Source organism: Hevea brasiliensis, chromosome 18 (assembly GCF_030052815.1).
Source record: "Hevea brasiliensis isolate MT/VB/25A 57/8 chromosome 18, ASM3005281v1, whole genome shotgun sequence".
NCBI lineage: Eukaryota > Viridiplantae > Streptophyta > Magnoliopsida > Malpighiales > Euphorbiaceae > Hevea > Hevea brasiliensis.
This window is the reverse complement of record NC_079510.1, coordinates 50634176-50650173: the sequence shown is the minus strand read 5'-3', so window position 1 is coordinate 50650173 and position 15998 is coordinate 50634176. Positions and strand designations below refer to the sequence as shown.

At 34.7% G+C, this 15998-nt stretch overlaps 2 protein-coding genes and 1 non-coding gene across 5 annotated transcripts; all 3 read right to left on the bottom strand.

The window, feature by feature from the left end:
• Nucleotides 1-3133: 3133 nt before the first annotated feature.
• On the bottom strand, nt 3134-4797 carry LOC110654940 (U-box domain-containing protein 8). Its single transcript, XM_021811087.2, has one exon. It carries the CDS (start codon nt 4643-4645, stop codon nt 3533-3535), a length of 1113 nt encoding a protein of 370 aa, XP_021666779.2. The 5' UTR covers nt 4646-4797; the 3' UTR covers nt 3134-3532.
• Nucleotides 4798-6906: 2109 nt separating this feature from the next.
• LOC110654938 (G-type lectin S-receptor-like serine/threonine-protein kinase At1g11410) lies at nt 6907-10300 on the bottom strand. Of its 3 annotated transcripts, none has more exons than XM_021811082.2 (7): nt 8957-10296; nt 8708-8833; nt 8296-8501; nt 8009-8219; nt 7621-7858; nt 7385-7535; nt 6907-7300 (listed from the first exon to the last, which is right to left on the bottom strand). In XM_021811082.2, the coding sequence occupies exons 1-7, from the start codon at nt 10218-10220 to the stop codon at nt 6986-6988; spliced, it is 2511 nt and encodes an 836-aa protein (XP_021666774.2). In that variant the 5' UTR covers nt 10221-10296; the 3' UTR covers nt 6907-6985. The 3 variants fall into 3 exon arrangements, with proteins under 3 accessions (XP_021666774.2, XP_021666776.2, XP_021666777.2); XM_021811085.2 differs by having other exon boundaries at nt 6953-7300; nt 7385-7446; nt 8957-10299; XM_021811084.2 differs by lacking the exon at nt 7621-7858 and having other exon boundaries at nt 7385-7446; nt 8957-10300.
• A 4465-nt stretch (nt 10301-14765) lies between these two features.
• On the bottom strand, nt 14766-14872 carry LOC131176200 (small nucleolar RNA R71). Its single transcript, XR_009146325.1, has one exon. It is a non-coding gene; the product is annotated as a small nucleolar RNA R71 (small nucleolar RNA).
• Nucleotides 14873-15998: the final 1126 nt, after the last annotated feature.

The following is a 15998-nucleotide window of genomic DNA, read 5'->3' as shown; positions in this document are numbered from 1 at the left end:
AAGATAATTTCAGATTAAGAATCCCTGAAAATCAGATCATGCCATTCATCTAACCATTTGTTGGTGATAAATTTATTTTGTAAGGACAAATAAAAAAATGACATTATCCTATCTCCCATGTCATTTTTTTTTATTTCTTGAAAATATATAAAAAAATAATTATTTAAAAAATGAAAAAAATTAAAAGATTTTAAATTTGATCCTCTTTATTTATTAATAAAAAAAATCAATTCAAATATTTGATGTTCAAAGATATTAATTAATAATAATAATAATAGATGATGGTTAGGGTGCATCCATGATAAAAATAGGGAATATAATTGAACAAGTTGGGTTCAGAACTATATTATAAGATTAATAATTTAACAAATATTTTAATATCTAGTAAACTGTTACAACGTGGAAAATTATTTTAATTTAAACATGTCTGCTAAGATACATAACTAAATAAATAAATAATGACAACCTTCCAATTCATTTATATATTGTCTAAGTAAATTAACAATCACACCACTTAATTTTGATAGATGTCAACTCAACCGTTCCTAACACTTTATTTTTAAAATAATAATGCTATATATATATATATATATATAGCATTATTATTTTAAATATATATTAATTAAAAATATTAAAAATTTAATTTTATTTTATCTTGAATGGCATCATTTTGAAATGAGAAAATTATGAGTGGATTTTGGGTTGTCCTCAAGGCATGAAATTCTCTTAACCCTAATAATTTAGTGCTCTATGATGCTAAGACATCATTTCAATTAAAATCTAATTATAGGTTGGTGAAATAGAAGAATTAAAGTGGGCAATTAACATTAATTTTGACTCTTGAGAGTTGATAAATTCAAATTTAATTATTTTTATTTACATCTTATTATATGTAATATTTAAATATAAATTATTAAAATAAAAAAAGATAATTTATTAATTTAAATAAAAATAATAATAACACCCGATAATTTTTTATCGAATAAATTATAAAATCTTAAATTTAAATCACCATTGAAAGTTGATTAATAGTCAGTAGGTATAAAATAAACGTGTTTGATTGGACCCACAAAGAGCTTGAGAAGCAGAAATGGCTTGCGCTCCACGAATGCTTGGAGAGCATGGCCCCTCCTTCAAATCATATCCAACAAAGCAATGCTTGGAGGAGGAGGCCAAATGTCTTCACGAATCTTTCTTTTTATATTTAAAAACATGAACCTACTTCTCCACAATCATGGCTTCAAAATTGGCTTTTCTTGGTAGTTGGTGTTGCCCTTTGAGAGGATGCCATTATGGAACATTTCTTCTTCCTTTTTGGTTTCACCACTATACAAATTAGCTCTACTTACTTTGCCACATTCTTCTATTATTTCAACAAAATCAAGAATTCCACACTGTTTGGCCAACCAAGGAACAGCAGCATAGCTCAATCAGAATCAAAGGTGTAGACTCTGGAGTTTCTTTCCTTCAAGATTGTCCATGTCACCCATAGCTTTCCCCAGCCCAAAGGATGGCGTATTAGGCAACCGAATCAGGCCCCAAGAGCTTTCAATTTGCCACACAAGGAAATTGCATTAACCCTTTTAATTGCTGTTAACTGTTATTTTGAAGCTATTACAATTCTAACAATCCAATCACTTAATCCAAAATCAATGTCAAGATGATATTGGTAATATGTCCAATCACATATAGAGAATCTTAACTTAGTTTCACACCATTATTCCAAATGGAGGAGAGGAGCAAACTTTCAACCCAATTTAAAATTCAAAAAGTTTCTTGTTCTTTACTTCTTGGATGATATAGTTCATTTACTTGATATATGTCTTTGTCAAAGAAATGTACCAAGCCAACGTCAAAATTGGCCGATGGAGTCGGCTCATTGTTTTTTCAGTGAGATATATACAAACTTAATCTCTTTGCTGCTTTCTGGCGGGCGTTGAGTAACAGAATCAATCTGCCAATACCAAATTATCAATAAAGCCAGGATTTATCAGGTTAAATTGAAGACAAACATTAACAAATGGTTTAGCTTAAAATGAGCTCGAGCAAAATGAACCATTTGTCAACACAGAAAACCAAAAAAGCTTTTAAAGAAAAGGTATCAGTACATGTACCGCGTGAAAATGACCCACCATGTACCGTTCATCTAGAAAGAGTTTTGTAATCATTAACCATGCAGCATACAGAAGCAGCGGCAACCACCTCACGTATAGTGTTGTGATTGTAGAGCTGCTGATAAGAATGCACACAGTTGCTTCATGTAGAGTTGAAGTGTATCATCAAAAAAGTAACACCAAATCAACCAGCAGAAAGTACCAATCTGCCAAACAAATTCTTCATCTACCCACAAAAATCAGCTTGTTTGTTCCCTTCCATACAACTATTTTGCTCAAATTACTAAATCATCAATGCAAGCTTCAGAAATTTGATTCTTAAGAACAAAGATGTTCCATTGTTCTTCCCCATCAAAAATTCTCCACCCTACTAGAAAGTAGAAGCCCTCGCAGAACTACTGTAAATCAAATCCTTGTTCATTCGATCCAACAAATCACATTTTAGGAAAGAATTCTAAACTGTATGAGAGTTAAAACCTGGCAAAACTTTAACATTCAGCATATATTTTAAACTGAAGCAGAGTATCCTTTACATGCTTTAAAATGCAATTCCTAGTTCTCATTAGTGGAATCAACTCATCTCAAGAGATCATGTTGAGAACTCTTAACACAACTTATTCAGCTCTATGTATAGATACATATCTATAATGGAGATTAAATAAAGTCACTCAGAATCTATAGTATTAAGGACATTCTGACCATTCCAAAGCAAGCCTTCTCCGGGGCCATTGTGCAAAGTTAGCAAAAGGGGAAAGAGTCCATCCCGATTCAAGAATCGTGAACTCTTAGTGGACAACTCCATGAATCCACATGTATACTCGGGAACAAAAAGCAAGGGATGATGCTCTTCAACAGGAAGGAATAACAGCAGGAACATGACGAGGTAAACTAGTCGACCACGGACAGATATGACGCTTATTCAATGGCTGTAAAAACTCTCATACAAGCTCAAAGGGATTCAAATTTAATACATATAAACAGGTTTCCTTTCTACTAATTTCTAATTTCAATATCATAAATCACAGTTAAGCCGTCATATTGTATAAAATTTAAGGTTCAGATGCTATTTCTCCCACCACCCAATTGAAAATCCTCAAGAACTTCAATGAAAAGCAGGAAAATGGTAAATGGTTTGGATACAAAATTTTCTAAATTTTGACAAATTACAATTTAAAGAACCAATTTATAATCTTTCAACTACAAGTTTCTGAATTCAGAGATTGATTTATTGAAATGTACAAAAATTCTTTCTTTCTTTTTTTTTTTTTCAAAAAGAAGGAACATATCGCCCATCAAACTCTAATCCTTTTCTTTCATTTGTACACAGAACTATCCAGCAAGGAGAGTACTCATACCCACAAAAACAATACCGAAAAATCCCCAACTCACCTCCATCCATAACCGACAGCGACCCTCCATCACTCCACCAAGCGACACCCACTTAGCGTTTGCACCAAACTTAAAGCATTACTCCTTACCTTCTCATTGTAATCCTCCACCAACCCCAAACATATCTCCAAAACCCCTTCTCTCTTGGCTTCCCCACAGATTTCCTCACTGTAACAACACAGAGAATTCAAAGTGAAAAGCCCACATTGAATCCCTCTCTCGCTCCCATTCTTAATCACCTTCACCAAAACCCTCAAACACCTACCAATCCTCCCCATCTCCTCTCTCCCTTCCTTACACTTCACCAAAACACTCAAGACTTCCACTGCTCTCTCCAGACCCATCCCGCCTATCCTCACCAAAATGGGCACCGCCCCACATTCCACGGCTCGCCTTCTATTATCCGGAAATGAACAGATAGCATACAACGCTGTTGCTGCTTCTTTCACCTCTCTAACTTTCCCATTATTTAGTAGTGTGACTAACGCTTGAATTGCATTTGGGTACGCCCCGATTGTCGCTTTGTTCACTTCTACGACTGCAAGACTGGTCAAGATAGTGCAACCCAAGGCACGGCTATCCGGCGACCCAATCCGTAGAACTGTGACAACCCGACCAATTGCGCCTTCTGCTACTAAACCCACCTTGTTATCGTCGTCAAGGGAGAGATTGAGTAATAGAGAGAGGGCTTTCTCCTGAAGGACAGTCTCCGTCGAGCTGACACAGTTGAGAACAGCTGACACGGCTCCAGACTCGGTCAGCTGGCGGCGAAGGGCATGGTCTAGTTTGCTAAGCCTGGTGAGCTGAGAAAGGGAGTCGAGCTTGCAGTTGAGAGGAGAAGACGGAGAAATGACAGCGGAGATTAGGGTTTGAGGCTGCGGTTGCTGTGAAGGGTTAGGCTGTGATTTTGGAGGGGAGAGGAGGGTATAATTGGAAATTAGACTTCTAAGAGCATGGTTGGGAATGAGAGGAGGGTGGTCGGGAAGTGGTAGCTTAGTTATTGGGCAAGTACGGTGGCCGGAGTCAAGCCACCGTTGGATAGAAGCACGGTCAAAGGTGTGACCGGAAGAGAGGATTACCGGGTCCGACATTATCTCGAGAGAAATCGGGCACTTGAAATCGTCCGGGAACTGAGTAGCCATTTCCCCAAGAGGGTTGCTGTAATTTTCCCTCCACTTCTCTCTCTAAAAAAGAAATCGAGGTTCTCTTTGTCTCTCTCTTAAAATTGAGGGCGAGGGGTTTTATGAGGTTTTTGGAACTGCTCGGAGGAGGAGGATGACCAGAAGCCTCTTTAGCCCTTAAACGTTAACGCATTTACTTTTTTACCCTCATGCTTCATCCCAATTTCCTTTCTTTTTTTTTTTAAATACCCCAATTTTCCTTTCATTACGCCGTGTGTTACACAAAGGGATTTTTTTTTACTATCTCAAATTATTAATCAAAATTTTTAAAAAATAATAGTTTATTTATTAATTTATTAATACATCTCATTTATTATGTATTAAAAAAATAAAATTTATTAAGTTTAAAAATAATTTAAAAACATAAATTATTTAATTTTTAATAGAATAATATGAGAGAATAGTGTATTAAAAAATTAAATAAAATTTAATGATTTAACTATATTAATTAATTATCTTAATTTATGTAAAAAATGTACATATTTTTATGGAAAAAAAATTAATTAAAGTGTGTATTCAATTAATTGAATAAATTATTAAAAAAATAAAATATTTATATCATTAATGTGAAACATTCACACTTAATTTGAGAAGAATTCTCAAGTCATCAATGTGAAGTTTCCACACTAATAATGAATTACAAGAAACGTTCAAATTATACCCAACATCAATCCATGCTTATGGTACAGGGAACTATAAGTGCAAGTTTAGTTTTTTTTTTTTTTAGATAGGCAATCAAGTGATTAATTAATAAATTAATTAAAGTACAAATTAAAGCTAATGTCATTATATTTTAATTAAAGTTCAGTAATTAATTTTAAAAAAATTAATGTCCCCAAATAAATAAATAAATAAATAACCCAATTACCCATCAAGCTTATGAAGAGGTGATGTTGCCAAGTGTGTGTGTGAGAGTAAGTGATAATGACATTTCCCAAGAAAGAAGGATAGGTGGGAAATGGCATTACCTGCCCAAGTATTGGGGAAGCTTTCTTTTATATTTTGACAAAATGTATATTTGGCAAATGCCTCCAAGCACAATTCTGTACTGACACAGTACAATCAAAGATTCACCTGCTGGTAATAACAAATGGGGAAAATTGAAAAAAAAAAAAATTTGTTGTGCATGTGTCATATGAATTTATTATATGTGTGGCCCATCAAATACTACATTGGCTTTAATTTAATTAAGTTTGAAGCAGTGTATGTAAAACCAATTAATTACGTTGTGTATTACTCACCTAACCAACTAACTTTTGAATTTAATTTTCTTTATTTTGATAATTTTTTACTGTTTTCTTTTAACAGAAAATCAAAGCAGAAAGACTTGAACATGTATCAATCGGGTAAATTTAGTCATATAAATCATTGTCTTAGATTTATTTTCATAGATTGTACGTGGGTATGGGTGGCATGAATTTACTGAATTGAAATGCTTTGTGGAGAGTGATAGGTGGAGTAATATGAGCCTCTTGTTGAAGGTGAAACGACAAGAAATTGAGGTGCCGTGCTAAAAAAAAAAAAAAAAAGAAATTAACAGGTGGATTGCTTTCTTTTATTCACTTTCATAATAATAATAATAATAATTATTATTATTATAAAAAAATATTAAAAAAAAAAGCCAAATGGAAGAAAAAGAAGATAAAAAGGGACAACGTGATATGTGATGTGTATGTGGCAGTTGGCCTTTTATGCACAAGTTTAGATTTGCTTTTTCTTTTGTCCCTTTTTAATATTTTCCGTGTCAACTCAATATTTTTTTTTTCCACCCTCATCGTGTTCTAATGTTTAATGAATTTAATAACATTAAATTTCCATGGTTTTAATTTTGGGTTGAATGGTTTTAATTTGAGAAAAAAGAGATTGAGATTGAATCAATTAGGTTTGATTTATCATCATTTTGATCCATTCAATTTATTTTTATTTTTAATTTTTAATTAATTCTAACTTTTTTTTAGTAATTTCAATTTATACACTGTTTGATTTAATTTATTACAATTTCATTTTAAGTAAAATGTACAATTTTATATAAAAAAAAATCTTTAATTGAGTTTTTAATTCAAATAATTAAAATGGGAATTGATTTAATTTTAGGAGGAATTTTTTAATTAAAAATGAAAATTAATTTAATTTTGTAATTTTATGAAAGAAAATTAAAGATTTTAATTGTGCAATTCAAGTCAATTAAAATATGTAGGCATTCGACTAGTTAAGTCCTATGATGGAGGAATTTTTCTGAAATTCCCAAATAGACTACTAGATTGAGTCTATAATTACAATTTACATACACATTTATAATCTTTAGCGGGTGACAAAGCTAACCATTGTAACCTCATTGATGGAAGATGAGTCTTCCTCTTCCCCTATTGCTAGAGATATAGCATTGCTACAAGATGTTCTGAAAATGAAAGCAGGTTGTTTTGGAGAGGGAAGAGCAGCTGTTTCGCTACTCAACATCACTACAACTTCTGACATAGTTGGTCTGTCCACAGCATTTTCTGTAACACATAAGAGCCCAATTTGAGTGCATCTCAGGGCTTCTTGGGGAGGATATGATCCTTCTAGTGATGAATCAACCATCTCCAACACTCTTTGCTCTTCCCATAACTTCCACATCTATTATGGTTCAAAGCATTAGCATATATACTTAGGATGAACAGAACTATCCAATATATGTATCTAAAAGTTTCCATCACTTACATGTCCTATCAAGCTCAAGCAAGAATCCTCTTGGTAAAACCCAGTGCTCTTCTTGCCACTCACTATCTCCAACAATATGATGCCAAAACTAAACACATCAGATTTTATTGAAAACTTTCCAAACACTGCATACTCTGGTGACATATACCCACTACATAAACAAAGTTATTGAATTAGACTGAGTGAGTTTTCATGGGTATTCATAGTGATAAACTATTGTATCATCTAATACTTACTATGTTCCAACAACTCGGTTTGTCTTTTCTTGAATTTGGTCAGCTTTGAATATTCTAGCCATGCCAAAATCTGAAATTTTTGGGTTCATCTCTTCATCTAATAGAATATTGCTACATTTTAAATCCCTATGAATAATTCTCAACCTTGAGTCTTGGTGAAGATATAAGATCCCACGAGCAATCCCTATTATTATGTTGAAGCGTTTCCTCCAATCAAGCAATGATTTTCTTGTTTGATCTACAACAAAGATTTTACATATTTATCATTTGGGCTAATGTGTTAAATCATGCAGTCTGTGGCTGTGCACCTCAATCATATTTCTTTTGAAACATAAGAAAATGGGCAGCCAATTTGTCACAAAAGCAACAAATGAGCAAGAATGCTTACCAAAAAGAAATGAGTCCAAACTTTTGTTTGGCAAATATTCATAAATTAACATTTGCTCTCCTCCCTGAATACAGCATCCAAGAAGTTTCACTAGATTCCTATGTTGAAGCTTTGCAATCAACATAACTTCATTTTTAAATTCTTCTATTCCTTGCCCTGAACTTTTAGATAGTCGTTTTACAGCAATCTCCTGTTCATTAGATATCTGACCCTGAAATTATGTCTACATGAGTCAATATATAACCCGGCAAGGCCAATAAATATTCAGATGTTGCATAGAGACTGACCTTATAAACTGAACCAAAGCCACCCTGGCCAAGTTTGTTAGCTGGAGAGAAGTTGTTAGTGGCAGCAACTATGGTGCCGAGATCAAAAAATTCTATGTCAGGAGGATGGCTATTCCGACCAAGCTCACTTGCCACCAGAGTATTTTTGTAGTTGATTGAATCAGTGGTAGGATCAAAGAGTTTTCTTTTCCATTTGTTCTTAGTCACTGTCCTTAAACAAATTAACAAACTAATGAGTAATCTACTTGTTGATGGATTATGGGACTCTGTAAAGAGCAGTTAATTTTCAGAAAATCTTTAAATTATTATTTAAGAAGATAGTCTTATGTGTTCCTTAGATCATGTAGAGAACAGTAGGCAGAATAGATAAAACATGGAAAAGCAAAAAGCAATCTGTAAGTTTGTTTCTTACCACTTTTCTTCCTCCTAATCCACAAATAGGCAAATAAGATAACGGTGAGCCATGCTAAAACAACGGACAGTATTAGAATGTCTAGCCCCTTTCTGAGAAAAAAGCTTGACTTTCTGGCATTTGCAACTGCATCAGTGGAAAAAAGAAAATAATATTACTCCAAAGACCCTTTAATGATTTCCAAAGTAATAATAATAATAATAATAATAATAATAATATCTCTCATCATTTCAAAATTCGTTGCAATACCTAATTCAGTTGCATCAACACGAACATACAGATTATGTTTGTTATCCATATGATCTGCTGTGTCTATTAGTTCCCCATACCATGCTACACATCTACTATCTTTCCCAGCAATTTCTACATTTGTATATGCAGAGCAAGAACAATTCCTCAAGCATTCCTGTTCACACTCCACAAGGCTCATATTCATGCCCACAAAAGCTGCAGTTGAAGTGTCAGGAAACTTGACGTTTTCAACTTTCACAAACCCTTCTCCATGTCCACAGACTGAGGAAGATTCTAATCGCTTCCTGACACATCCTCCTGATGCATCTCTTAGATACCAGTCCCTTGGGGATTTGGGTTCATACCCAGGTAAACAAGAACACTCATATCTATCAGGATTGCTAGGATCACACTTACTGTAAGCGCCGCACTGTGCATAGAAATCACACCTGTATTTAGGTGTAGACCAGAACTCCTTCCATTGATTATCACTCTTTTGCCACCTTAGCCACTTGTTGAATCCTTGATCATCAATCGTAATTTTTATGATAATAGAAGCATCTTTGATATGGTATAATAAGTATAACTCCTCTTGATCTAATTCATAAGTGTAGTTGTATAAATCTGAGAAAGTCCTCCATGGCCAAGGGGAGGATCGCCAGTGAGGATTTGAGCCTTTATAAAGAAAGATTTGCGGTATCCCCCTTGGATTGAACTTAATCGAGTAGTCTCCAGTTCCTGGGTCATCTTCTGATCTCCATGAGGTTAAGATCCGCTCTAGACCTGTCTTCGGATTTAGCGAAATTCTCATTCCAGGTAGAAGGGTATCAGTAGGATGATCAAAACTTTGCCACACCAATCTTTTATTTCTGCCTCGGAGCAAAACCAAGTTTCCTGAATCCAAGAGTTGAACCACACAAGAATCAGTTACTTCCCCTGAAATATTTGTAGACCAAAGTGGAACTTTTCGGTTAGGATCATTATACAGAACGAGATTCCCACATGGGTTGATCGAAAGAATTCCCGAGGAGCCAGTGATAGGGTTGTTCCTGTTTGCCACCCACACAACAGATGGTTTTGAAACTTGATGGAACCAAATTCCAAGATATTTACTGGTAGCATTGCCAGGGCTAAAAAACCCAAATGCAAAATTATTTCCCTTGGAGACTAGAAGATTGCCTTCTGTAAAGGATTGGTTTATGGGTATGATATCAAGGGAGGCAGCTAATGTGATTTGGAAGAGTAGAAGCAAATGCTTGAGAGAGTGTATCTTGGAAGCCATGAGTCATTTTGATTTCAAACAGGGTTCTTCCCTAGCATTTTTCATGGGAATTTTGTCACGTTTTGAATGCTTTTTTGTGGGTGGCTTGATGTCCTTACCATGACAAGCTATTTTGACAAGTCGCTGATTTTTAACGTTAGAAAATTCAAAAGTTAATTACTTGTCTACCATGTGCTAGTGATAATTGCTTGGAAATTTCGTTAACTATGCATGAACAAGCACCTCATATTTGGGTCAACCAAGCCCGAATTTGAATGTTGATAATTGGCGTTCATAGATAATTTTGACAGAACTGCCTTCACCATTGAATCTTGAATTTTTTTTGTCCTTAGTTTTAGGATTCAACTGCACGTTGTATTATTTTTGTATATGAAAATTACGTAGAACCTTTCATAATCTATTTACTATTTGCTGAGAGAACTAAAGCAAAGGATTATAAGTTTAATCTGATTTAATTTAGTGGCTTAGAAAAAATTCAGTCTTTACTCTCTTAATTTTCATTCCTAATTCTCTGTATGAATATGAAATCCATAACCATAATAAACTCATATTTATTTTGGGCAAAATAATGTACAAATTTTCTCACTTTCTTTTTTTTCACTGGAAAAATACTACGCAAGCAAGGCCATTAAGGATCGGACGGGCCAGCCTTTGCTTAATATATGAAAGTTTTATAACATAATTATGATAAATTTTGCGTCATTATGTCTAGTAAAATTCTTTGAAAAATGCTTTGGTGATGAGTAATTTTTTAAATATTTTGAAAATTTTAAAATAAAAAGAGAATATTATGATTTAAATCGTTTGATCTCCTACATTGGAAAATAAATATTATACTAGTTCAACAAACACAATAAAAGGTATATTTTAGAATTTAGAGAATTTTATATTTACATTGTCTCGCTAGAAATCATCATCATATATGTATGAGTAGATTCTAATTTTAAGGAAAAAATATTTGAATTTGCTGATCTCCAGCAGAGCCTTTGAGGCTTAACTCAAGTGAGTAGTCTCCAATTCCTGGGTCATTTGCTGATCTCCAAAATCCAATTCAGTCCTACCTTTCGATTCTGCACAAATTTCATTCCTGGTATTAGGGTATTGGTGGGATAATCAAAGCTCTGGCATAGAATTGTTTTACTTCTGCCTTGGATCAAAAATCAAAATTCTTGTATCCAAAAGCTATGCCACATAGGCATCTTGTTTATTATTTGTGGCTTTGAAAATTTTGAATATATTTTCATGGGTCCGAATGTGTGGCCTGACCTGAGAGTTTCACGTTTTTTGTTATTCGATTGGGAAAAAAAGTGAGATCTGTGATGGTAGTGGAGGGCATGGGCTGATAGGGCCAGGCCCGAAGCCCATTATTGATCTCCTTGGGGGTGTGGGGGCAACGCCCCTGCGATATGGACCAGTATAAATATTGTAATATTCTACCCTTCGTGGTAGAGTTGTGAGATATTCGAGAAATACACTGGAGTTAGGGTTTGAGAGTTCTGATTGATTATATCTTACTCTTTTCATCATAGTAGAACCTTTTTCTCTTGTATTGCCCGTGGACGTAGATCTTACGGTTAAACCACATTAAATCATGTGTTATTCTTCTTCTCTTTTTAATATTGTGTGATTGTGCAATTTATGTGTGTGCCTTAGATTTGCGTGCTTATTATAACAAACTGGTATCAGAGCTTTGTGCGTAAAACCTAGGGTTTACGTATGAGATGGAAAAGTTTGATGGTGGATCAAGTTTCAGTTTGTAAAAGATTAAAATTAAATCTTCCTTGATCCTACAAGGTCTAAGGAAGGCAATCGAGGATAACTTTCCATAAGGTATGAAAGAGGCGAAGAAGGCTGATCTAAAGGAGAGAGTCTTGAGTGTGATTTTCATGAGCGTAATTGATAATGTCCTACGCGAGATTACTGGTGAAAGCTTAGCATCAGCGGCATGGAAGAAATTAGAGGAGTTATACTCTGCCAAATCGCTGACTAACTGCCTGTATCTGAAGAAAAGACTTTACAATCTGAGAATGAGCGAAGGTACGCCCATTAAAGAACATCTAGATGAATTCAATTCAATCATTGTGGATCTGAAGAATATTAATATTGATATTGAGATTGATAGTGAGGATCAGGCCCTTATTATGTTATGTTCTTTGCCACCCTCCTATGAAACTTTTGTTGATACTCTGTTGTAAGGGAAAGACAGTATTTCACTAGACGATATTAGTAATTCTCTAAAATCGAAGGAATTGAAAAAGAAATTTCCAGATAATAGAGAAAGTGTTACACTCATTTCATATAGGCATTTTAGGGTAGTTTTGCATCCATTTTGCCCTCATATTTTAGTGTATTTTATGTTTTTAGCTTTATTTTATCTTATTTGTTAATTTTAGATACTTTATATTTGATTTTTGTAATTTTGTTGTTTTTGATAGGATTTCGTGGCAAATCGAAGATCAATGAGTGCAATAGGAAGTGATTTGAAGAGATTTGGAGTTCTTTAAGCATGGAGGAAAGTTAAAGAAATCAAGCCTTGAAAGAGCAAACCAGCCGAAATTTGCTTGAAACTTTGCTTAAGATCATGCTTAGGGTAAAGCGGCAGTGCTTAAAGTGCAGCACAAGTCAAGCATGAGCAGAAAAATCCATTTTACTCTAAGTCTGCCAAGATTTGCTGAAGGTCTGCTTAACCTTAAGCAGACGGTCTGACCAGTGAAATCGCTAGAAAGTCGCTTAGGGTTAAGCGAACCCTAAGCGCATGCCCTAACGTGAAAGATGCTGCTGACTTGGATAATTTTACACCTCATTTCCTACCCACTCCTTGACTCTTATTTACTTTTAGGGCAACTTTTTGGGACGATATAAATTCATCATTTCCTTATTTTTGCCACAAGAGGAAAGGGAAGAAAAGAAAAAAAAGGAAAGAAAATTTAATAGAGGAAGAGGAGGAGACGCCATTCCTTTTGGGAAGGAGTTGCTGCATCAGTTTTGAAGCTCCAGAAACCAGAGATTTTGGTTCTTCTACCTGGGTTTTTCTATTTTAGTCCTTTTATCATGTTTTTCTTTACTTTTCCATCATCCTTTCTTGTAAATACCATCATGAGTGAGTAATCTCTTTAGATTTCAGAGTTGGGAAGTATGTTTTAGATTAATTTTGGATTTGTACTGGGTATTTCCTTATTTTACATAAATATGAGTTTTGATTCCTTCCTTGTGTGCTTGATTTACTTGCCTAATGTTGGTACCCATTGGGTATTGTGTTAATCTTTGATTGAAGGACCGAAAGGTGAAAGTCATTGATAGATAATCAAGGATTGGAACTTAAAACCACCTAGATTTAGAAATAAACTAGGATTTTAAGAGGAATTAATTATTGATTACAAAACTTAATGGGTTTTAAAGTAATCAAATAACATACGAAAGTAGGTTTGGTTATTTTAAAACACACTTTGGTTTGCGTGAAAAAGATATCAAAGGAATTTAGAATCAATTTCCTTCAAACTCTATTTTTCCCTAAAAATTGGAATGCCCAAGACAAATCCCAATTAATTTATACATAAACCCCCAACTCTGGAATCACTTTTACCATAATTAGACTTTCATTTAAATTACCCATTATTAATTTAGTTTAATTGCGAACTAGAATTAAAATTTATTTGTTTGCTCCTTACCCATTTCAATTAGATTAATCAATTTACCTTACTCATTTACATTTACCATTTATTCATTAATCATTAGCCCAAATAATCGCTTCATTCATAGTTTGGTAATCAAACAGCAAATCCTCGTGGGAACGATACTTGATTCATCACTTTATTACTTGAGACGACTCGTATACTTGCGGATAAGTCACATCAAGTTTTTGGCGCCGTTGTCGGGGATTTGATTTTTTTTATTTGATATTGAACAATTGTTTGTTTGGTTAATTTGGGCACTTTATTTTATTTTCTTTTTACCATTTTACTTTGAGAATTTGTTTATTTTGTTTTTCAGGTGCTTTATTTTATGAGAAGGACAAAAAGTGAAGAAATCAATCTATTCTTTGACCCAGAAATAGAAAAGACAGCAAAAGCTTTAAGAGCAGAATCTAAGAGGAGAAAAGCTGAAATTAAAGCTCAACAACAACAAGAAAGAGCACAAGAGCAAGAGCAATTACAAGAAGAAATGGCCAACAACAATAACAACCGCTCTATGAAGGATCATGCCTATCCTAACATTGGAGATTTCATGCCAAGTATCACAAGACCAAGAGTAGAAGCTAATAATTTTGAACTGAAGCCTGCACTCTGTCAAATGGTACAACAATCACAATTTGGAGGAAATCCAAGTGAAAGTCCACATGTGCATCTAGCACACTTTCTTGAGATCAGTGATATGTTGAAGATAAATGGAGTTTCTGATGATGCAATTCGACTCAGATTATTTCCTTTTTCTCTGAAGGACCGAGCTAAAGAGTGGTTACATTCTTTGCCACTGGGTTCTATCACAACATGGGATGAACTTTCTCAAGCATTTTTAGCTCAATATTTTCCACCAAGCAAGACAGCTAAGCTAAGAAATGAGCTGACTTCTTTCAAACCTAGAGATGATGAGAGCTTGTATGAAGCATGGGAGAGGTATAAGGATTTGCAAAGGAGATGTCCACATCATAGGATTCCTAAGTGGATGCTTGTTCAATACTTTTACAATGGAGTTTCACCAGCTATTAGAAGTACAATTGATGCATCTTCTGGAGGTGATCTTATGGAGAAATCTGAAGATGAAGCTTTTTCTCCTCTTGATAAAATTGCTTATAACAACTACCAATGGATTTGTGAGAGGAATGAGATCAAGAAACCAGCTGGTATCTTTGAGCTTGATGCCATGAATATGATTAATGCTAAGTTTGATGCTTTGACAAGGAAGATGGATAAGTGTCGACACCATATTTTGGCCGATCCCCAAAATCAATAAAACTTTGAAACTGACCCCCAGTACTAAGTCTCCTTTTGACAGCTAATCACATTTCCGATCCCTCTTTGATAGACAGTCACATTTCCGATCTCTCCTCACAAAGAATTGAATCAATGCTAAGTCCTCACATCAGTCAAAGCCTTACCAGTCTATTAGATCGCTCACCGATCTCTCAAACCCATTGTCGAATCTCCGGACTAGTCAAGAATATTCCTGATCTCTGTTGGCAAACGAAATAAATTGACAATAGATCTCTTCTTACCAGTTTTATTGCCGATCTCTCTTTCAAAAGTTTAAGAATGATTAAAGGTTCCATACCGGTTTAATGATGACCCCGATCCTAAGTGTTTAAGCCGATTTTGACCAAGTCCGCTTCGATCTCATGCTCATTGTGTTTTCCGATCTCTCACACTTAGGTTAATAATCATTTTCAGTTATTTCAACATACTTAGACAATCAAGTGTTTAATAATTTAGAAATTTTCCGATCATAACCATTCATCAAACAAAAAAGGGCATTCCACTTCATTTCATTTCAAAAATTTGTACAAGTTATTCAGCTAGAGGAACACCCCCAGCCTGATCTACATTTGGTCCGTCTTCTCGCTCACCCTCAGCCTCCTCCTCACTATCCTCACTCTCACCTCCGGGAGCCAGGTCGGCCATCCAAGAGAAGTCCTCCTCTGGGTAACGCTTCTGGAGTTCGGTCAAGAGATCCTTGTGAGCATTCACATAGGCACCGGCTATTCCTGTCACCATCTCTTCATCTTTTGCCTTAAGCTCCTCAGCAAGGTGAGCGACCTGAGCAGCTTCGTTGGTCCGGAGCGCC

What these genes read in the sequence shown, in the direction of transcription:
- LOC110654940 (XM_021811087.2), bottom strand. Translation starts at nt 4,645, where the DNA reads ATGGCTACTCAGTTCCCGGACGATTTCAAGTGCCCGATTTCTCTCGAG.
- LOC110654938 (XM_021811082.2), bottom strand. Translation starts at nt 10,220, where the DNA reads ATGGCTTCCAAGATACACTCTCTCAAGCATTTGCTTCTACTCTTCCAA. An exon ending in TGTTGATGCAACTGAATTAG is followed by an intron (nt 8,834 to 8,956) that starts GTATTGCAACGA and finishes CCACTGATGCAG; the next exon opens with TTGCAAATGCCAGAAAGTCA. An exon ending in GCTTTGGTTCAGTTTATAAG is followed by an intron (nt 8,220 to 8,295) that starts GTCAGTCTCTAT and finishes ACATAATTTCAG; the next exon opens with GGTCAGATATCTAATGAACA.